Source organism: Dasypus novemcinctus, chromosome 8 (genome assembly GCF_030445035.2).
Source record: "Dasypus novemcinctus isolate mDasNov1 chromosome 8, mDasNov1.1.hap2, whole genome shotgun sequence".
Lineage (NCBI taxonomy): Eukaryota > Metazoa > Chordata > Mammalia > Cingulata > Dasypodidae > Dasypus > Dasypus novemcinctus.
Window position 1 is genome coordinate 80,058,986 of NC_080680.1, and position 23,240 is coordinate 80,082,225.

The 23,240-nt window shown below is 41.7% G+C and overlaps 2 protein-coding genes across 6 annotated transcripts in view; both read left to right on the plus strand.

The window, feature by feature from the left end:
• UNC13B (unc-13 homolog B) overlaps positions 1–23,240 on the plus strand; it is a 293,983-nt gene that overhangs the window by 220,781 nt on the left and 49,962 nt on the right. The gene's annotated exons all lie outside the window — the stretch shown is intronic.
• Positions 752–21,940, plus strand: LOC131279471 (uncharacterized). The gene is made up of 2 exons (XM_058302043.2): positions 752–1,203; positions 19,323–21,940. The coding sequence occupies exon 2, from the start codon at positions 19,548–19,550 to the stop codon at positions 21,873–21,875; it is 2,328 nt and encodes a 775-aa protein (XP_058158026.1). The 5' UTR covers positions 752–1,203; positions 19,323–19,547; the 3' UTR covers positions 21,876–21,940.

A 23,240-nucleotide genomic window follows, 5' to 3' on the forward strand; every position in this document is an offset into this window, starting at 1 on the left:
TCCAAAACATTCTCTGGTTCTGGTTGCAGCAGTAGAGAGTACATTTCAGCCCAGTTAGCTCCCCCTAATTTCCCTAGTCATTGCCTTGACACAGCCTTGACAGAGTTCTTGTTTTCTAATTTATTCTCTTGCTGTAGCTATTCAAAAAGAATTGGACTAGATGTCCACTCTGAGAACATGGTGCTATTTGATGTTAACTGTCCTTGGCTCTTTATCTATTCTTCACCTTCTCCAAATGCCAAGAGCAGATTGCATACTTACAAAACATAAACACACACACACCCCATCCTAAACAAAACCAAAACCACCTAGAGCTTGTCTCAGTAGAAGGGAAGACTCCATTTGTTACTGTGCTCAGGCAGTTTCTTGCTGTGTTCTGTCTTCCTTCTGAGACTAGAAGCTCCTCAAAGTATAAGATTCTGTCTTATGTTTCTTTATATCCTATAGCCCAGACGTAAGAGAGGTGGATAGGCAGGGTAGAAGAAAGGAGGGGGGAGAAGAATGAGGGAAGGAAATGGGGGAGGGGAGAGAGTAAGATCTATATTTAGCTCAAGGGAGAGACACTCACCAAGGATGTGTGTGAGTGAGCTTGCTGGCGAGGGTTGTGTGTGCGTGAGTGAGCTGGGAAAGGGGGTGTGTGCACCAGGAACATGTGAGGAGGGCTGTTGCCCTATGGGAGGATGCAGGCAGGAGGCAGCTGGAGAGGAGGAGCAGCAGCAACTGGAGCAGTAGCTGCCCTGCTTTCTGTCTCAGTCTCAAAGACCAAAATCGATTGAGTTAGAATTCCATATCCAATTGAAGTTTGGTTGCTGTTGTCTTTAGCAGCTGGTCGTCAGAAATCCTCCTCGGCACAGAGGTGTGGACCAGATTGGATTTCTAGATTTACAGCCGGCAAGATTCCTGCCCAGCCCTTTATTGAGGGGATTTCTCTGCTTGTTCATTGTTCCTATCATCAACTTTGCACTGCGGAGCCAGCCAGCTGGCTGCAACTGAGAATAATAGCTCCTTGGAGTTCAGTTGATCAAACAGAAGTGCTGTGGCTTAGAAAGTTCGTCTGTGATTTCTCTTTAAAATCAAGGAGTGCCTCTGAATGGATTTCCTCTTTAAGGCGGCACTTGGGTTTTAAACTTGAGAATTCGTGGTTTTATAATGTAGTTTTTTTGTTTTCATTTCTTTAACCCTTATTTTGGTTTCAGCAGCAAGGTAAGTGGTATCCAGTGTGTGATGGACTTTGATAAGCAGAGACAAAAGCAAAGCATTTGTGGGTGGAATATGGAGCCGCTACATTAATTACATAACTATTTGAGCCAACTTGCTGGTGGGGGTCATTATGAGTGAAAAATAGCATACTCAGCACTGAGGGTAGACTCTTCATGTGCATGTGTGTGTATACTGATCAGCTGACCAGCTATCCCTCCTTGGTGGTCTCCTATCTGTATACAAATAACCCATCCACCCCTTTGGATTTGTGCACACTTGTATACAAATAATCCGTTTCTTTCTCTTGGCATATTCATATGTGTTTATAAATAACCTCTCCATTTCTCCCCTGCAGACATACATATTGACAATGCAATCATTTGTCTTATATGAATATACATAAACCATCTCTACCTCCATGTATACATACATGCATATATATATTCAGAGCTAATCTGTCCCTTCATCTCATGCATGTATGCATACAGCCAGGAAACCTTCCTATTCTTATATATGCCTGTGTATAGAGAGAAACTTTTCCATCCTTCCAGTGTGAGTGTGTAAATGTGTGTGTGTGTATGCTGTCTTTCTGTTTAATGTTGCGTATTAAGTTATTCCTCTCTGGTATGCACATGTCTTGACTAGGTGCACACAAATCATAGTCTATACATTTGTCTCATGCATGTTTGGTGAAAAGAGCACTAACTTTGTAGATTGAAGACCCACTTTTAAATCCTAGCTCTACTCAGCAGTCTTGGTCACATCATTTACCCTCTCTGAGCTTCTTTTTTCTCATCTGTGAAATCAGAATAATAATCCTTTCCTCTTGCCTCACCAGGTAGTTGTGATGATAAAAAAGGAATCATGTAAATGGTAAAATTCTAAATGAATATTATCTTATGCTACTATTATGTGTTCCTCTGTATGTATGTGTTGGGTAGAATAACCTACCCTTGACCCAGCTGTATTGAGATTGTGCTTTTTTCTGTGAGGGGTCTCCAAACCTTCTGTGAAGGCGTAGCTTCTGTTGAAGTAACTGGATTTATCCTGTCATTTTGCCCAGAGTATTGGGAAGGAACAGTATGGAGCTCCGGGGTATCAACAAAGGAAAAGGTTGAGAGGGAGAAAAGTTCTCCATCCTTCTGCAGGGTGGGGATCTTAATAATTTGTTCTTTGGTAGCCAGGAGAAGGAATGAGCTTGTCACAAAATGGAAATGTTGTAGTGCTTGCTGCTGAGATCAAAGTGAGCAGGTAAAAGGATAAATGAAAAAAAATGGAGCATTCTGCTTTCCCTGAGATGGTAGCCTACTCTTTGTAGTGAGCATTCTACTAATAGGTTTTGATGGCTCTCCAGAGTGTCTTCCATCCCAGCCTTCTAGATCTGCACTGTCCAATATGGTAGCCACTGGCCACATGTAGCTCTTGAGCACTTGAAGTGCAGCCAATCTAAATTGAGATGTGCAGTAAATATAAGATATGTATCAAATTTCAATGATTTAATATGAAAAAAAGGATGCAAATATATGATTAATAATTTTTATATTATATTGATTACATGTTGATATTTTGGTTAAATAAAAAATATATTAATACAATTAATTTCATCTGGTTTTGTTTTTTTTTTTTACTTTATGTGACTACTACAAAATTTTTAATTACATATGTGGTTCACATTATATTTCTATTGGACCATGCTGTTCTAGACTCATCAGTAGCACAAGAGTTAGGGCAGCTTTGCTAACTGGAAGGGCAAATGGGAGCCCCATCACAACTCCTAACAGGGTCTGTTCCTACCAGTCTTAGTACACTGAAGAGATACCAGCTAATGGACAGTCGGTCAGAGGCCAGTGCCGTTACTACCCTCTTTCTGTTTTGAGTGTGTACTCAAAAATTGTGAGTAAGTATAACTGGGAAGAAGTTTTCAATTTAATTTTCTACAGTGAAAAGGGTTTTGAAGTATCAGTCTAAGGAAACCCAGAGCTTGAAGGGCAGTATGTTGTCATGGAAACAGAAGTGAACTAGAAATTAGGAGACCTGATTCTAATCAACTCTGCCATCAATCAATACATTTGTCCTTTCCATGGCACTGGGTTCTCACTGTACGCTGGGCCATAGGCTAAGCATAGTAATGCCCTGTGCTAGGTATTTGATATTAAACACATGAAACCCAGCTTCCAAAGTAATGGAGTTCACCACCACTGGGGGCCCTTAAGCAAATCCCTCCCATCTAGAAGTCCACCAAAGTAAAACAGATTAACAACAAAAGTGTCCATTGTAGCCCAAAGGTTATAAATATGGTAATAGGACTTTTGAGGAGGTAGAGGACCTGCGGTGACTAAAAGCTTTCTTTCAGATTCAGAACGAAAAAACCCAGGATGATAGCAAACAAAATTACTCCACAGATAAGATCACAATGTCCTCTGAGATTCCAGGCCTGTATATCCTCTATAGGACACTTCAGACTATGGCATTTTAAAATTTTCTGTTTTTATTCCTTTTATTCAATGGCAATTGGGTATCTTATGTGCCTGGGGGTGCAGCAATGAACAAAACAAAATTCTGCTCACATTCTAGGATGGAGAGGTTGGTAAAGGAGATGGGTAATAAGTTCTATGAAAAAAATACAGCAGAGTTAAAGGGATATAAAATGGGATGTAGTTCAGTTCAGTTCAGTTCAGTTCAGTTCAGTTTAGTTTAGTTTGGGTGGGGGAATGCAGGGGATTCCTGCTCACCTATCTTCTCTAATTCTACTCAGAAGAGCCATGAGGTGGTAAGGTGTATATATTTGTTTTATGCTTTATTAAACTACTTGCTATAACCATGGTTCTACTGAAAGGGAAGCCCTGAGTAAAGTCAAAGAATACCTAGCTGTCCTGATTAGCTTTTTGGCTTCATTCTGAGATCTTAATATGCCCATCTACTGGAGGCTGGGCCCTTTCTCTTGTTCTGTACTTTAAATTGACATTACCTGAGGTACTGTCTCACTTCTTGGATACTGATCCTTGAGGTTTTCTTTCCTTTGTACTTGTCGAGTTTCTGGCCTATCTTGGGGCTCCTCTTAATGTTGGTAAGGAGGGATGGCAGGTCCTAGAAGCTGCAGTACTGGGGCTTTGCTAAGAATCTGATCTAGGGCATTTTTAGACCCTTTGGTTAATCTCACTTTTCATACCTCGTACACCTGATAATTTTCTTCTGACCATATACTCTATAAGCTTTGATTCTTTCCCAAAGATTAACATTTTAAGAGTGCCTCTATCAGATATGGCCCTACAGGTCCACTCCTCTCAGCCTTCTAGAGTTATTAGTAAATGGCCCAGTAAGATCATTCCTCTATGGGGGGTTCAGGGCTCTTGGCCTTCTGCCTTCTGGACTTGTTTCATACAAAGTGAAAGCTGCTTGATGTATGTACTTAGTGTGTCTGTTCCCGGGATTCCCCTGTTGTTTACTCCAAGCCAAGATTTGAATCAGAAGCAATTTAAAATTTTTTTTCAGAAGCAATTTTTACAGTGAATACTCAGATTCCTAGTCACTTTTTTTTTTTTTTTCCATTTTATAAAAACAATTTATTGGGAGTGGATGTGGCTCAAGCATTTGAGTGCATGCCTACCACACAGGAAGTCCCGGGTTCAGTTCCTGGTGCCTCCTGAAAAAAACAAAGACAAACAACAAGCAAAACAAACAATAGCGCCAGCTCAGGGAAGCCAATGTCAATCAGTGGTTGAATGCCAGCTACCCACATATGAGGTCCCGGGTTCAATCCCTGGCCCCAGGAACCTCAAAAAACAAAACAAAACAAAACAACAATTTATTGAAGTATATCATTCATACGTGAACATACATAAACAATATATAGTAAAAGTTGTGAACTTATAAAACAAACTTGTATAACATCATACAGGACTCCCATACATTACCTCCCCACCAACACCTAGGATTGTTGTGAAACAGTTGTTACAAACTTTGAAAGAGCATTGTTAGGGAAGCAGAATTGGCCCAATGAATAGGGCATCCACCTACCACATGGGACGTCCGCAGTTCAAACCCCGGGCCTCCTTGACCTGTGTGGAGCTGGCCCATGTGCAGTGCTGATGCGCGCAGGGAGTCCCATGCCACTCAAGGTATCCCCCGCATAGGAGAGCCCCACGTGCAAGGAGTGCACTCCGTCGTAAGGAGAGCCGCCCAGCGCAGAAGAAAGTGCAGCATGCCCAGGAATGGTGCCGCACACACTCCGCACACATGGAGACCTGACACAACAAAAAGATACACAGATTCCCGGTGCTGCTGATAAGGATAGAAGCGGTCACAGAAGAACACAGAGTGAGTGGACACAGAAAGCAGACAGGTGGGGGTGGGGGGAGAATGGGGGGAGAAATAAATAAAAACAAATCTTAAAAAAAAGAAAGCATTGTTAAAGTATTACTACTAACCTCACATTTGTTGTATTTTTTTCCCCAACACACCCTTTTATTTTTTTGGTTCACAAACCATACATTTTATATCTAAAGTGTACAATCAGTGGCATTTGATAATAATCACCATGTTGTACATTCATCATTTCAGTCAGTATTAGAGCATTTTCATTACTCATAGCAACAACAACAACAAAAAACCTAATCATTATCATACCCATATGTTAGCTCTACTAATTACAAATCCTAGGATGTGCTTTCACCATTTCCATTCATTTCCAAACATTTAAAAAAAAATTTTTTTTGTTTTTAAAATTTATTTATTCATTTCTTCCCCCCTCATTGTTAGCACTTGTCTTCTGTTTTAGGAGGCACTGGAAACTGAACCTGGGGCCTTCCATGTGGAAGGGAGGCACCCAATCACCTGAGCTACCTTCACTTCTATTTATTGTCCCTCATGTTTCCTCGCTGTGTCTCTTGGTTGTGTCATCCCATTGCGCCAGCTCGCCATGCCAGCCTGTTGTGTCAGCTCTCTGTCTTGCTCCCCTTCTTTAGGAGGCACTAGAAACCAAACCCAGGACCTCCCATGTGATAGGCAGGAGCCCAGTGGCTGGAGCTTCTGCTTCCCTCATTTCCAAACATTTATATGCAACTTTTTACCAATTCTGCACAGATTAAACCTCAGCTTTCCATTCTCTAACCACATTCTTTTCTCAGTTGACTTGTGTTCTATTAACTCCATGAATTTGCTCATTATATTTAGTTGGTAATAATAAAGTCATACAATATTTGTCCTTTTGTGTCCGGCTTGCTTCACTCAAAATAATGCCCTCTAGGTTCATCCATGTCATATGCTTCACAATTTTTTTCTTCTTACAACTGCATAATATTCTACCGTGTATATATACCACAGGTTGTATATCCATTCATCAGTTGATGGACACCTGGGTTGTTTCTATCTTTTGGCAATTGTGGATAATGTTGTTATGAACATCAGTATGCAGATGTCTGTTCATGTCACTGCTCTCAGGTCTTTTGGGTATATACCTAGTAATGATATTGCTAGGTCACATGGTAGATCAATATCTAACTTCCTTAGGAACTGCCAGACAGACTTTCATGGTGGCTATACCATCCTACATTCTCACCGGCAGTGAATAAGCATTCTAATCTCTCCACATCCTCTCCAACACTTGTAGTTTTCCATTTTTTTGTTAATAGTGCCCATTCTGGTATATAGGAAATATCTCATTATAGTTTTGATTTGCACTTCCTAAAAGCCAATCATGCTGAGCATTTTTTCATATGTATTTACACCAGTTGTATTCCTTTTTTTTCTTTAGAAAAAGGTCTATTCAGGTCTTTTGCCCATTTTTAATCGGGCCATTTGTCTTTTTATTGTTGAGTTGTAGGATCTCTTTATATGTCATGAATATTAGACCCTTGTCAGATGTGTGATTTCCAAATATTTTATCCCATTAAGTAGGCTGCCTTTTTTTACCCTCTTCACAAAGTCCTTTAAGGTACATAAATGTTATTTTGAGGAGGTCCCATTAATCTATTTTTTCTTTTGTTTCTCCTGTGTTGTGTATAAAGTTTGAGACCACCCTACTAGAAGGTCTTGTAAATGTTTCCCTACATTATCATCTAGGAGTTTTATGGTCCTGGCTTTTATGTTTAGATCTTTGAATCATTTTGAGTTGATTCTTATACAGGGAATGAGATAAGGGTCTTCTTTCATTCTTTTGCTTATGGATAGTCAGTTCTCCCAGCATCATTTGTTTAATAGACTGTTCTGTCCCAGAAAAGTGGACCTGGTAAGCTTATCAAAAATCAGTTGAGGAAAGCGAATGCAACTCAAACAATTGGGCTCCCACCTGCCATATGGGAGGCCCAGGGTTCAATACCAGGGCCTCCTGGTGAAGGCAAGCTAGCCCGTGTGGCAAGCTGGCGCATGCGGAGTGCTGCCCTGCCCAGGAGTGCTGACCCGTGTGGAGAACTGGTGCAGCAAGATGACACAATAGGAAGAGGCACAGGGGAGAGATAATGAGAGGTGCAGCAGACCAGAGAGCTGAGGTGGCGCAAGAGAATGACCGCTTCTCTCCCATACCAGAATGTCCCAGGATCAGTTCCAAGAGCCACCCAATGAGAATACAAGTGGACACAGAAGAACACAGAGTGAATGGACACAGCAGACAATGGAGGGAGGAGGGAGAAATAAATAAAAAAAAATCTTTTTAAAAAAAATTAGCTGACCATAGAGGCGAGGATCTATTTTTGAACTTTCAATTCAATTCCATTGATCAATGTGTCTGGTTTTTGTTTTGTTTTGTTTTGTTTTTTGCCAATACCGTGCTGTTTTGACCTTGTAGCTTTATTATACACTTCATTGCACTTCTTTTTCAGGATGTTTTTGGCTATTCAGGACCCCTTTCCCTTCCAAATAAATTTGGTAATTGCCTTTTCTATTTCTGTAAATTAGGCTTTGGATTTTGATTGGTATTGCACTGAATCTACAAATCATTTTGGGTAGAAATGACATCTTCATGATGTTTAGTCTTCCAGTCCTTGAACATAGAATGTCCTTCCATTTGTTTAGGTCTTTTTTGATTTCTTTTAGCAGTGTTTTATAGTTTTTTGAATGCAGATCCTTTACATTCCTGGTTAAATTGATTCTTAGATATGTCTTTTTGTTACTATTGTAAATGGAATTTTTTTCTTGATTTCCTCCTCAGCTTGCTCTTTACTAGTATATAGAAACACTACTGATTTTTGCATTTAATCTTGTATCCTGCCAGTTTACTAAACTCATTTATTAGCTCAAGCTCAAGTAGCTTCGTTGTAGATGTTTCAGGATATTCTAAGTATAGGATTATGGTATCTGCAAATAATGAGAGTTTTGCTTCCTCTTTTCCAATTTGGATGCCTTTTATTTCTTTTTCTAATTGGTCTAGCTCGAACTTTTAGCACAATGTTGAATAATATTGGTGACATTGGGCATCCTGGTCTTGTTCCTGATCTTAGGGGGTAATTTTTCAACCTCTCCCCATTGAGTACAATGTTGGCTGTGGGATTTTAATATATGCCATTTATTATGTTGAGGAACTTTCCTTCTATACCTATTTTTTGAAATGTTTTTATCGAGAAAGGATGCTGGATTTTGTCGAATGTCTTTCCTCCATTGATTGAGATGATCATGTGTTTTTTTTCCCTTCAATTTGTTAATGTGATATATTACATTGATTGTTTTTCTTATGTTGAACCAGTCTTGCATACCAGGGATAAATCCCACAGGTCATGATGTATAAGTCTTTTGATATGCTGTTGGATTTACAAGTATTTTGTTGACAATTTTTGCATCTATGTTCATTAGAGAGATTGGTCTGTAATTTTCTAATAGTGTCTTTTTCTGGATTTGGTATTAGGATGATGTTGGCTTCATAAAATGTGTTGGGTGATTTTCCCTCCTCTTCAATTTTTTGGAAGACTGTAAACAGGATTGGTATTAATTCTTTTCCAAATGCTTGGTAAAATTCACCTGTGAATCCATCTGGTCTTGGACTTTTCTTTGTTCGGAGATTTTTGATGATCGATCCAATCTCTTTAAATGTGTTTGATTTGGTAAGTTCTTACATTTCTTCTAATGTCAGTGTCGGTTGTTTGTGCATTTCATCCCATGTCTCTTCTGGGCCTTTGATATATTCCTTTTCCTGGACTATGTCTTCCATTGTCTTAGTATGCCTCGTAAGTTTTTGCTGATGTCTAGGCATCTCATTAGCATGGTAGTTTACGCAGGTGTTCAATCATAGGGATTTAGTGGTTGGAGGCTGTGTGTTACTGCTGTTCTTTGATTCTTGGTTCAGTCTGGATCTTTGGGATTGTCCCTTTTAGTTGCTCAAATCTGGGCTCTGGACCAAGTAATGGATTGTAGACCTGCTTCCTAAAGCCTTGGGGAAGGAGGCTATAATTTTAATTTTCTCATATGTATTTCCTTGGTCTGTCAGCATATCTGCTCTTCGGCAGCCCTCTCAGTTCAATGCCTGGTGGGAACGTGTTTGCTCTAACAGGGACAGGATCAGTGTTTTAGAGATTCCTGCCTGGAGCTAAGAGCCTTGTAATTCAAATTTTCTTAGAGACAGTTCTCCAGCCTTGGGTGTCAGCCCCCTTCCTTTTCCCAGGTAGAAAAGAGTTCCACTTCCCTCTGCTTCCTCAGCTGTCAGTCTGGGTTAGTAGAGAGGGAGACTGGGAAGGTGGGGTCTCTTTAGTCCTGAGCTGGCTCCCAAGGCAAACAATGGCACGGCCCCTCCCAGCCTGGAAGGGCTCCTGGGTCACAGCCGACCAGATTTGTGGGTCAAAAGCAGAGGCAGCCTTAGGTTATGTCCCCCCTCTCTTTCCCCTTTCTTGGGTTAGTGGATCCCTGGAGCCCCATCTGTCTCTAGCAGGCCCAGAGGCATGAGAATTCAAAAGTATCTTTAGTCAGGGGGCGGGTGCTGGCAGTAGGAGCTGCTGGTTTTAACTCACAGTTTTGCAGTGGCGATTTTTTTCCTTTGTCCCTCTCTCTTCTGGGCTGGTCCAGCCTTCAGCTGGTGTCCTAAGCCCTAGAAGATTTTTTCCAGGCGGTTTCAGCCTGTCCTCTAGCTATTTTTCTGGAAGAGAAGAGACTTCCTTGTCTTTCTAGTCCACCATCTTCCCAGATTTAGCCTCTTTTTTTCTATATAGGCGTTTAGGGCAATAAATTTCCTTCTTAGCACTGCCTTCACTGCATCCGATAAGTTTTTTTGTTTTTTTTTAAGATTTATTTTATTTATTTATCCCCCTTTGTCTGCTCTTGATCTCTGCTCTCTGTGTCCACACATTGTGTGCTTGTCTTCTTTTCTAGGAGGTACCGGGAACTGAACCTGGGACCTCCAGTGTGAGAGGGAGGCACCCAATGGCCTGAGCCATCTCTGCTCCCTCTTGTTATGTCTCCCATTGTGCTTCCCCGCTGTTTCTCCTCACTGTGTCATCTTGCTGTGTCATCTTGCATCATCTCGCCACACTAGCCCATCACATCAGCTCGCTGTCTTGCTCATCTTCTTTAGGAGGCACTGGGAACCAAACCTGGGACCTCCCATGTGGTAGGCAGATACCCAACTACTTGAGCCACACCTGCTTTCCTCCCATAAGTTTTGATATGCTGTATTTTCGTTTCCGTTCATCTTGAGATATTTACTAATTTCTCTTGCAATTTTTTCTGACCCACTGTTGTTTAAGAGTGTGTTGTTTAGCGTACACATATTTGCAATTCCCCTTTTCCTGCATATTATTGGTTTCCAGCTACATTCCATTTTGATCAGAGAAGGTTCCTTGCTTCAATGCTTTTAAATTTATTCCTTGTTCAGTGCTTTTAAATTTATTGAGAGCAGTGTTGTGGCCCAACATGTGGTCTATCTTGGAGAAAGATCCATGAGCACTTGAGAAGAATATATAACCTAACTGATTGGAGTGCAGTGTTCTGTATATATGTCAGGACCAGCTTGTTTATCATATTGTTCAAGTTCTCTGTTTCCTTGTTGATCTTCTATTTATTCTATCTATTGATGTGAGTGGTGTGTTGAAATCTCCAACTATTATTGTAGAGTAGTATGTTTCTCCTTTCAGTTTTGCCCAAGTTTGCCTCATGTGTTTTGAGGTACTCTGGTTAGATGCATAGATATTTATGACGGTTACTCCTTCCTGGTGGATTGTCTCTATTATTAATGTATAATGGTCTTCTGCATCTCTTGTCACTTTTTTGCATTTTAAGTCTATTTTCTCTAACACCAGTATAGCTACCTGTATTAGTCAGCCAAAGGGGTGTTGATGCAAAGTACCAGAAATCAAGTCTATTTTCTCTAACACTGGTATAGCTACCTGTATTAGTCAGCCAAAGGGGTGCTGATGCAAAGTACCAGAAATCTGTTGGCTTTTATAAAGGGTATTTATTTGGGGTAAAAGCTTACAGTCACAAGGCCCTAAAGAGTCCAGCTCAAGGTTGCTTCCTCACCAAACTCTGTTGCCATGTATTGAAGCAAGATGGTGGGCAATGTCAGCAAGGGTTCAGCCTCCCTCCTTCTTAAGGCTCTATGGTCCCAACTTCTTCCGATCTCAGCCATAGGCTGGCATAAGACTTATCACTCTCTCCCCAGGACTCATTTCTTTCTGGGCTCAGCTGCTCTGGTCTCTTCACAAGGTCAGCTGTAGACTATCAGGCTCATTTCTCTTCCCAAGGCCTCTGCCATGTCTATTGGACTGTCTCTTTTCTTCTGTATTCTTCTCCTGTATGTCTAGTTCTGTGTGAGAGTCTGTTTTATCCCAGAAGGACTGGGACTGAACCCCAAGTCACACTCTAATGATGTGGTTGAATAAAAGCCCTAATCTTAACATAATTTAATCAAACCTCTCAGCTGAATCTAATACAGTCAAAGGGCATCACGCCCAGAGAAACAGACCAGTTTACAAACATAATTCAATATTACTTTTTGGAGTTCATAAGTAATATGAATTATATTATATAATTAATATAATATGATTATATATTGATGTATATAATATATATTATATTACTTCTGCTCTCTTTTAGTTACTATTAAATATTTGTGCGAAGTGTCTTTTTCCAGCCTTTCACTTTTAGTCTTTTGTTTTGTTTTGTTTTATTTTATTTATTTTTTCACCTCCCCCTTATTGTCTGTGGTTGCTGTCTGTGTCTATTTGCCATGTACTCTCTGTGTCTGCTCTTCTTTTTTTTAGGAGGCACCAGGAACCAAACCAGGGACCATATGGAGAGAGACATTCAATCACTTGAGCCACCTCAACTCCCTGGTTTGTTGTGTTTCTCATTGTCTTTCCTTTTTGTGTCTCTTTGTTGCATCATCCTGTCATGTCAGCTTGCTGTGCCTGCTGGTTGCGCCAGCTCACCATCTCCAGGAGGCACTGGGAACTGAACCTGGGACCTCCCATGTGGTAGGCAGAAGCCCAATCTCTTGAGCCACATCCGCTTCCTAGTTTCTTTCATCCTTGGGTCTATGTGAGTCTCCTATAGACAGCAGATGGATGGCTCATGCTTTCTTATCCATTCTGTCAGCCTATGTCTTTGATTTTGGAGTTTAATCCATTAACATTCAATATTACTATTGTAAAGGCATTACTTCAGCCATTTTATCCTTTGGCTTTCATATGTCATATCTTATTTTTGGCCATCTTTTTACCAGTTTGGTTACCCTTTCTGACAATCTTCCCTTCTATACTCTCCTCCCAGCCTCTGTCTCTTGTATTTTCTTTTCTGGCTGCAGAACTCCCTTTAGTGTTTCCTGCAGAGCTGGATTCTTGTTTACAAACTCTCTTACTTTCTGTTTATCTGTGAATATTTTAAACTTACCGTCATAATTGAAGGACAATTTTGCCAGATAAAGAACTCTTAGCTGATAGTTTTTCTCTTTCAGAACCTTAATTATATAATACCAATGCCTTCTCACCTCCATGGTTTCTGAAGAGAAATCCATAGTAAGTCTTACTGGATGTCCCTTGTATGTGGTATTTTTCACTTTTCCCTTGCTGCTTTCAGAAGTTTCTCATTATCTTTGGCATTTGGCATTCTGCATTTCATGTGTCTTGGAGTAGGTCTCTTTGTATTTATTCTAATTAGAGTACACTGTGCTTCCTGGACACATATATTCATGTCTTTAATGAGAGTTGGGAAATTTTTGGTCATTATTTCCTCAAATACTCTTTCTGCCCTTTTCACTTCTCCTTCTGGAGCCCCCATAACATGTATGTTGGTGCACTTCATGTTATCATTCAACAACCTGAGCCCTGGCTCACTTTTCCACATTCTTTTCTCTCCCTCTGTTCTTCTCTTCAATTTTAGTTGTTCTTTCCTCTATGTCACTTAATTCTGTCTTCCATGATTTCAAATCTGTTGTTGTGTACCTCTGTTGTATTTTTAATCTAATTTATTGTGTCTTTTATTCCCATAAGCTCTGTTATTTTTCTGTCCAATATTTAAAATTTTTCTCTGTGCTCATTGAGTGTCTGCTTAATATCTTTTATTTCTTTAGCCATATTTTCCTTCAACTCCATGATTTAATTTAGGAGATTTGTGTGACCCTCATTGGTTAGCTGTTTCAAGTCCTGTGTCTCACCTAGAGCTCTGATTTGTTCCTTACCAGAGTCATATCTTCCTTTTTCTTGTATGGCTTAAAATTTTTTGCTGATGTCTAGGCATCTGATTCTGATGCTGAGTTTACTTTGATGTTCAGTTTCTGTTTCTTGCCTAGGGATTTACTATTAAGTAGTGTGCTACCGATGTTCTTGGATTCTTGGTTCAACTTGTTATAGATATTTGGGATTGCCTGTGTTTAACTGCTCAGACAGGGCTAAGGACCCAGTAACAGGGGTGCAAGTCAGTTTCTAAGGGTCTTAGAGAGGGGAGCAGTAAAGGCACCTGCTTGCCTCTTTTATTTTTATTATTATTTTTCTTTTTCTTCAATGCACTTTTCTGGTCTGGCCAGCTGACGGTGCTCTTAGTCAGACCCTTCAGCTTAGACCCCAGGTGCTTGTGGGGAGTGCATCCAGTGTAACTCCTCAGGCAGGTGGTCGGCGCAGAAGCAATGTCCTTAGGGCTGGCCAAGCCACAAAAAAACCTCTCAGAGGCTGTTCTCCACCCTTTACCTGCCACATCCTCCCTATGCCTGCCTCCTCAGCCACCAGCTCAGGGCAGTAGGGAGGGTGTTTGAGAAGGTAAATTACCTTTAGCACCGTGCCAGCTCTCAGGGCAAACATATCGTGGCCCTGCCTTGCCTGGAAGTGTGGGATCCCTCCAATGTAGCAGACCAAGTTTGGTGGCCAAAATCAGAATTTGCTATGTTTGTACCCCTCCCTGTCCCCTTATTTTGGAGAAGAGGACCTTATCAACCCTCTCAGTCCATAGCCATTGCAGTCTACAGCCGCTGTAGTCCACAGCCTGTGGTTTCTTCGAGGGGGGGGGGAGCGGGGGAAGGGTGCCCACTGCTTCTTTTGGAGCTTTACTTACAAGATTTTTTAGTCAGCTGAGACTCCTTTTCTTTGCCCTTCTCTCTTCTTAGTGGTGTCTCACCTTTCCTGGGTGTCCTGAGCCCTAGAGCATCCCTCCAGACAGTACTACTTGTCTTCTAGCTATTTTTTTCAGGGAGAAAATTGATCCCTCTACCGCTCTAATCCTCCATCTTCCCAGAAATCTCCCTAATCATTTATATTTGAAAAACTAGAGAAAATGAAAATAATTGACCATTTCAGAAAACTGAAGGTTTTTTCCTCCCCAGTGGGCTAGTATTAACATGATATGATAATAAGGGGTCTGCTTTCCTCTAATTCTCAGCTCTTCATTATCAAAGCTTTATTCTTTTTGATTAATTCAGTTTATTTTGATGTGTTCCCTTTTCAAATGCAGATATCTTCTAAGAGGGCTCCCTTATTTCTTCTAGCCTTAGGCATCCCTTAGGAGAAGAATCTGAGAAGGTTATAGCCATTTTTTAAAGTATATGTATTTGGAAAATTGACCAGATTGGGTAGGCCAACAGTGTTGGGCAGAGTGACAGCACTGGGTACTTTAAAGGAATCCAGAGGGCTGGATTTGAGCTTGGATAGACCTCAAGCCCTCTTTAGCCCATCCTAGCTCAAGCATTATTTCCTTTTAGTGGTTTTCCCTGTGCTGGTATTACTCACCTCCATCTCACCTCTCACTCCCCAAATTAATTGCTCACTTTTTATGACAACTTTTATTTTAACATATCACCTTATATTCTGATTATCTATCATCTACCCCAAACCTTACTGTATTAGAGAGCAGGCACTTCATGTACTGTGTCTTAGATCCCTGACAAATGGCTTAGTGCTTGGCACCCAGTAGGCACTCATTTAATTAAATTGACTTGAAGGCTAAGCCATCTTTCTCACAATCTGGCCCCTGTCATTTCACTACTATGGACAATAGAGGCAGAAAGATGCTGGGGCAGGACCTGGCCTTGGGTTTTGACTCGTGGCCCTGAGGGCTGCCCTTTCAGCCCATTCTAGCTTCTGGTACTATAGTAGACTCTGAGAAAAGTGACTGACTGATCCTTTTAACATAATATTGAGCTCTGTCCCCTGCTTCAAAGCCGAAAGATTTGGATGACTGAGTGAATTTGATGCCTTTAGGGAATCTGTATCCCCAGGAGATGATTCTCATGTTCAGAGTTCATCCAGGGGCAGTGGCTACCAACTCAAGAAGAAGGTTTGGAAAGTTTTGTTTGTTTGTTTAATATGGACACAAGCATCTTTATTTGCTGAGAGAAGGACTCAGCAACTTTACTTGCTGTGAGAAGTTGCTGTGGCAGCTCTAGGTGGAAATTTCCTATTTTTTAGTCCCATAGCAGACCAATTGGCTCTGCCTTGAATCCTTCAGGGCCATCTGAGAGGACTCTGAAAACAGTGGCTGTGCCATTTGCCCCCTGTGTGGCTGGACAACCTGTGTTTTAAGCACTGCGATCTGGGAGGAGGGACACCAGGAAGGATTTTCCAGAGTTAGGCAAGAACCCATCCAGAGTACTGTTCTGAAAGATAGGAGCAGATGGCTTTAGGTTAACCTGGCCTACAATGAAGCAGTAGCAGGAGATACTATCCCATCTCAAGTAAAGTGAGACTGGCCTTGGAGGACCTGGCAATGAGTTCTGGGCCTCATCAGTATTAGAAAGGAAAGCTATAGCCATCCACACCTTCCTCATGCTTTCTGGCTGCCTGAATGAAGTGTTGAGGACTGAAAAGTTTTCCCTTTTCTTACCTTACAAAGAATGGCAATCTGATGGTGGGATTCTAGACTCTTCTGCATGCCATTAGAAGACACTGGGAAAGGTGGAGGTCTGGGGCTGTAGTAGAAGTCATGGTTCATTCAACTCATACCATTTAGGTGGTTGCATTCTTGGCTTTGGTATTGGTTTCCTTACTTCTTTGTCTCAGAGAAAATAATAATAATACCATAATACTTTACAATTTATTAAATACCAGTCTTTCATTTTCACTTTTTAACATTCCTATGATTATCTTTCCCGTTTTACAGATCAGGAAACAAAGGCACAGAGGTCAATTGTTTAATTGAAGGTCTCCAGTGAAGCAAGAACCAAACTTAAGTGTACTAATTCTTAGACCAGTAGCTCTTGTTCAATGCCTCATATGGTTATACACAGAGCTTCCATCTTGGTTTAATAAGCAATCTTTCTATTTTGTGACAAATTTGGAAGACTGGTTGCCAGCTCTAACCCTAGTGGAGCCAGGACATTGTTCAGAGTTTAACATTAGGTGCTGAGGCCAAATTGGGGACACCCAGGCCCTGCATGTTTGTTTGAAAAGAAAAGAGTAGCATCAGAAATACAGATTTTTGTACCTGTGGGAGGAGAAAAGCAAAAATTTGGTAAATCAGCCCTAACGTTGGGGCTTTTGTCTGTCCGGGCAGCTGAGCACAAAGCCTGAGGCTTGGGAATTACTGTTGTGTACATAGTGTATGTTCTTTCTCTTGCAGGCTAGACTAAATTGGCCAGATTAAGGGTGTGGCTGGTGCTGGCTCCTTGTGACCTTGGGGTAAAGCAGTAATGGATGAATTGGACTTTCCCAGTGCTTTGCAGGATGAGTAGTGTTCCTAAATGTGGAACTGGAGCTAGAGAGGACTGGGGAAGATATGTAATGGAACCTAATCTAGTTTCTGTTTCTTGGTTCTTGGCCTAGGTATCTTTTAGTAAAGGGGTCACTTTTGTCTTTATGTCAAGTCCTGGGACTCATCCTTCTGGTTTTTCTTAGCCTTGAGAAATACACTGCTTTTAAATTCCAGGCCTACACACTATTGATGGTAGCCTTTCCTGGAAATGAGTTACTGTGGGAGGAGTGAGCTTGTGTTCTCTACAGGCAATTTTCCCCTTTTAGGGTTATCTTAGGTACTAGGAAAAGTGAAGGCAGGACGGATTTAGAAGATTAGAAATCTAGATCAGATTGAGAAAATGGGGAAACCATTCCTGGTCAGTGAACATGAAGGATAGCATACCCCTCACTAACCCATCTTTATCTCCCTCCCAGAGTGACCCATCAGAACCAGAGAATATTGACAGTTCCAAGCATCCCTGGGGCCTTCTGCTTTCCCCTTTGTTCTTTCCACTCTGCTTCTTCCCTATACTTTATACATTCCTGGTAAAATGGGAATGGCATATACTGTCTTCTTTTTGGAGAATTGCAAAGTACCCTGAGACCTTCTGTGTTATAACCAGTTCCTCAACCTCTCCATGCATTGTTCTTTCCAGGCCCATCAGAGGGCTTGAGCAATGCTCTATTACTCCAGTTTTGGACAATGTGCTGGGAAATCCTTTACCCAGGTGAGGAAATATGTATCCATACTTCCCATATGTATCTGGGTGAAATATTCAGGGAAGGAGGCATTGAAACAGATTCTCTTGGACCAGGATAAGCCATACCTGGGTATTGATTAGGTTGTACTAAGCAATTGGGAACTATTGAGTGCAGTTCAAGAACACTAAAGGAAGCAGATTTGGCTCAATGATTAGAACATCCGCCTACCACATGGGAGGTCCACGGTTCAAACCCAGGGCCTCCTTGACCTATGTGGAGCTGGCCCACACGCAGTGCTGATGCGCACAAGAAGTGCCCTGCCACGTAGGGGTGTCCCCTGAGTAGGGGAGCCCCACGTGCAAGGAGTGCACCCCGTAAGGAGAACCACCCAGTGTGAAAAAAGTTCAGCCTGCCCAGGAGTAGCACTGCACACACGGAGAGCTGACGCAACACAATGACTCAACAAAAAATGATACGCAGATTCCCGGTGCCACTGGCAAGAATAGAAGTAGACACAGAAGAACACACAGAGAATGGACACAGAGAGCAGACAATGGGGGGAGGGGGGAATGGGAGAGAAATAAATAAAAATAAATCTAAAAAAAAAAGGAACACTAAGCTGACCCTGAACTTTCTTTGCCCCCAGTTATGAGCCTGTCATATCTGTGCCTTTGGCTACCTGCTTCTTTAGAGCCAAACTTGCTAAATGCCACCTGAGTTCTAGACAGTGAGTCTGCCCAGACTATGACACCTTATTATAGAATTAGGTGCAGAAAGTATTTTTTTTTCTTCAAGTTTAAAATACTTCCCATGGTCCTTTTGCCAAGTGAAGGGTTATTATCACTGAAAAAGGAAAACACTTTGGGCTATAAACACAGGCAAGAGTGAGCCTTTAAATGTCTGAATCTTCACCAGAATAATAAACTGTCTTTTTTTAAAAAAGGAAAAAAACATTTCATGTCTTGTCTTTCACTGTTCGTGTATGTGGTTTGAGCTTTGGTGGTTAAACATTTATATGTTCATTCCTGAGTCACGCCCTAGTGCTGAATTTTGTAAAGACTCAATTAAAAAGTCCCTCATTGACCTCACCTTCTAGGAGGTTGTCTCAATGCCTAAACCATTGGGTACTTGCCCAGAAAACACTAAATTTGATTTTACATCAGTACTCTAATGGAAGCCAGAGAGAGAGAACTGACTGACAGCAGCCTTTAAGGCCAAGTTTGAGGCAGGCCAGAGTTGATTTCTGGAGCTTTAGGAGGTAACATTCTTATTCCTGCTTGACAGCTTGATTCAGATTAAAATTATCCTGCTACTTTCTGACCTGAGTATACTATTTTCCTTTTTCACTAGCTGCAGAATAAGAGTCAAGCCAGGATCCAGGGGCATGTGCCGGGTTTGGAGACCATACATGGGCCTGTTCCAGGAAGCCCTGTGGGACAAGCCCAAGGCATCAGCCAACAATAATTGACTGAAAAGAGCAGGGCAGGGTATTGCCTTCAAAGAAAATCTCTATTAAACATTCTGACCAGAAACAAAAGAAAGAAACAAATATCCCTTCAGACCCTGAGGGAGAAAATGAAGCGACTGTTCCATGAGTCAGAAGAAGAAATCATGGTCACCCTGGGGCCCTCCCCCATGCTTTCCCCAGATAAAGCTAAGTCAGGGACCACATGTGGCATCAAAAACAAGTCCTCAGGTTCTGCTGGACCCTTACCAGAGGACAGTTGTCTCCCTCCTTGCTCTGGGTCAGTAGGCTCAGTCCTTGATGGCGATAGAGATGGGGGCCTGGTCCAGCCTTGTAGCTTTGGGCAGCAGGCCAATAGCCAGCTTCCTCTGGGCTCCACTGCCTGTGTGTCAGGGCCTGGTTCTCAAGACCTCTCAACTATCAGCATTACCATGAGCTGTCAAGAGCCCTCAGAGAAGAGCGAAACCAAACCCTTTTTGTCCAGAGGTCCTTGCCAGTGCTGCAGTTATGAACAGCAAGAGCCTTTGGGGGACGTAGTGGAATATATCATCAAAGAGATACAAGGCATCAGTCGTCTCCAGACTGAGATTGCTGAGCTGCGGCAGCACTTGAGCCAAGTCCGGGGTTCTGTGGATGAGGTCTCTAGCTGTGTAGACTCAGTACTGAGTGAAATAGAAGGATTGCAGGTGGGCAGCAGCTCCTTGGCCAAGGTGTGTGCGGGAGAAAAGGCCCAGGAACCCCATTTAAACAGACCCAATGAGGAAGCCATTCTGTATCTCTATGGACTTCCAGAACAAGATGGGGAAAATACCATGGAGTTGGTGGACTGTTTCCTGGCCAAGCACCTCTGTGTTAATGGCATACAGTGCAATAGATACATCAAAGAGGCTTATAGAGCAGGCAAAAACACTGCCCCCAGGCCCACTGTTGTGAAGCTTGCTCATCTAGAGCATAGAGACTTCATCTTGCAGAAATCAATCCTCTTGCAGAGTGTAGGGGTTCAGATTGCCACCAAAGAAGAACCAAGCTGTCCAGAGGATTATAAGATTCCCCAAAAGGAGTCTATGTCATGCTTGAAGCAACAACTTCAGAACCATAGTTGGAATCCTTTAAACCAGGATGAACAAGTTCTTCAGGTGGAAGCAGTGGACAGAGGACCCATTAGAGAGGAATGTAAGTTGAGGGCTCAGAATCAACATAGAGACCCTCATGCCCCTGAGGAGCAAGATCTTTCCTTCCTACCCAAGAATATTTTAGCAGAGCAAACTGAAGTTTCTAAGCTGGAGAAAGAAGTAAAAGGAACATCAGGAATAGCTCGGGTTATCAGTGGCATTGGTAGTGAACTCTCAGGAAAAGAGGCTTCTCTGTCTACTTTCCATCAATTTGAGGAACCTTCCCTAGTATTAATTTCAAAAGAGGATTTTGGGAAATCCCAGTTTTTCAAACAGTGCAGCCAAGGATTTGAGGCATGTAAAGTAGCAAAAAGAGAAAATGATTGCACCAGTAAAAGTGAGGCCAGCACCTGCTTGTCACTTTCTGGGCTGCTGAAGACAGAAAGAATAAATGCAGAGGACATGATCCTCGACTATGAAGCTGGACTTGATATTCTGAGCTCAAAGCAACTTGAAGACCTTTTGACAGACAAGTCCAGAATGTTTGCAACTCTGAGCTGTGACAGTATGATGGAGGAAATTAACATAGGTCCTGAGACTTTCAGTGACATGGTTCCTATTGACCTAAATGAAGAGGGGGAATGTGCTGCTCAGGTCCTTAAGGATGTCTTTGACAAGTCCTCTTGTGTTCTGGGTGCCTCACAGGATGAAGATGTGGAAATCAAGTTTTACACAAGTAAACTGAGCAGAGCAATTCATCACTTCCGTTTAGCTCTGCAGGGAGTGTTTCAGAAACTGGAGAACAGTGAGTCCATCAGCCCTGAAGACTTGGAAAGCAATGAAAGTGGCTCCCAGTCAGAGAACAGTGATAGACTTCTTGGGACAGTGAGTTCAGAGGGTGCCCATGATTGCTCAGTGGAGAGCCCTGGAAGTCAGGGGAGTGAGAGCTTGCTCAGTGTGGACTCTGTTGGAGTGGGCATCTCTACACATGGAGACCAAGCCCCTCAGGACCCCAGCAAACCCTCTCTTCCTTTTAATAACTCACCTCTTGCATATTCATTACCGGGTTTTTCTCTGGCTCCATGTCTGGGAAGTGAGACTTTTTCCAGACCTGAATCTCCTAAGCATGCCAGACTAAGCCTAGAGCAAGTGTGTGCAGAGACCATCTACCTCAACAAGTGCATCAACAATTTTAAAAATGTGTTAAGAGAGAAAAGACTGAGGCAGAAAAAACTGTTACATGAGCTAGTACAGAAGGCAAACCATCTTTCAATAGAAGACATACACTCAGGTATTCTAAGATTCTATTTAATGGGGTCCAGCTGACTGGGTGTGGCCTCCATCTGGCCAGCACGAGACCCGATTTGGTCATAGGTTACACAAGGTGATGGAGAGGTCCACAACTTGAATCAGTATAAATTATTCTAGTACAGATTTTAGAATTATCTTGTGACAAAGTCAGCGAAGGAGGCTTCTAAAGCTACAGGAAAAAAGTTTCTCTTCTCAGGGAGCACCCAGATTTTTGGGGGGAACTACAGAAAATACCTTTTTAAAAGAGATAGGAACATCTGGGCAAAAATAGTTTAGAACTGCAGGACTTTTAGGCTCTTGAGACTGTTTAGTTAAAGTAGGTGTGGGGTTGGGAAGCAGGAATGGGGAATAAGGCATATTTCTGCAGGGGTACTAGAGGTACTGAGAAAGAAACCCACATGGTGGAGTGGATGTAGCTCAGGAGTTGAGTGCCTGCTTTGCATGTACAAGGTCCTGGGTTCAATCCCCTATACCTCCTTTAAAAACAGAAACAACCCATATTGCATTTTAAAATTATTCTCTATGGATTTCTTTCTTTTTAGTTTTATATTTTGAAATAATATCAAACTTACAGGGTATTTGCAAGATAATACAAAAACCTTACAGAGAACTCCAATTATACCCTTTATCTAGATTTACCAACTTTTAACATTTTCCACATTTGTTATATGATCCATCCTTCCCTCCTTCCCTCCTTCTCTCCCTCCTTCCTTCCTTCTCCAACTATTTACCTACCTACTTATCTGTTTTCTAAACACTTGAGGGTAAGTTGCATATATCAGGCTCCTTGAGTTCTTAATTCTACATGTATATTTCCTAAGAACAAGGTTATTTGCTTGTATAACCACATTAAGTACAGTTATTAAGTTCAAGAAATTTAATATTGATATAAAGCATACAGTCTCTATTCCAGTTTTTTTAGTTGTCCCAGTAATGTTCTTTTGGGCATTTTCTCCTCCATTATTAGAGCTAGTCCAGAGTCATGTATTGCCTTTAATTGATCATTGTCTCATTAGTCTCGCTCTCTCTTTTTTAAGTGTGGTAACATAAAATCTCCAATCTCAGCTACTCCCAAGCATACAGTTCAGTGGGATTAATTACATTTACAGTGTGGCACTACCTTCCCCATCTATTACCCCAACTTTTCCATTACCCTAAATAGAAAACCTGCACCCATTACACATTAATTCCCCATTCCCCCTTCCCTCTGCCTGGTAACTTCTGTTGTACTTTCTGTCTCTGTGAATTTGCATATTCTAGTTATTTAATATCACACAATATCTGTTCTTTGGAGTCTGACTTATTTCACTCAACATAATGTCTTCAAGTTTCATCCATGTTGTAGCATGTCCATGGATTTCTTGCTGAGCTGATTGCCAT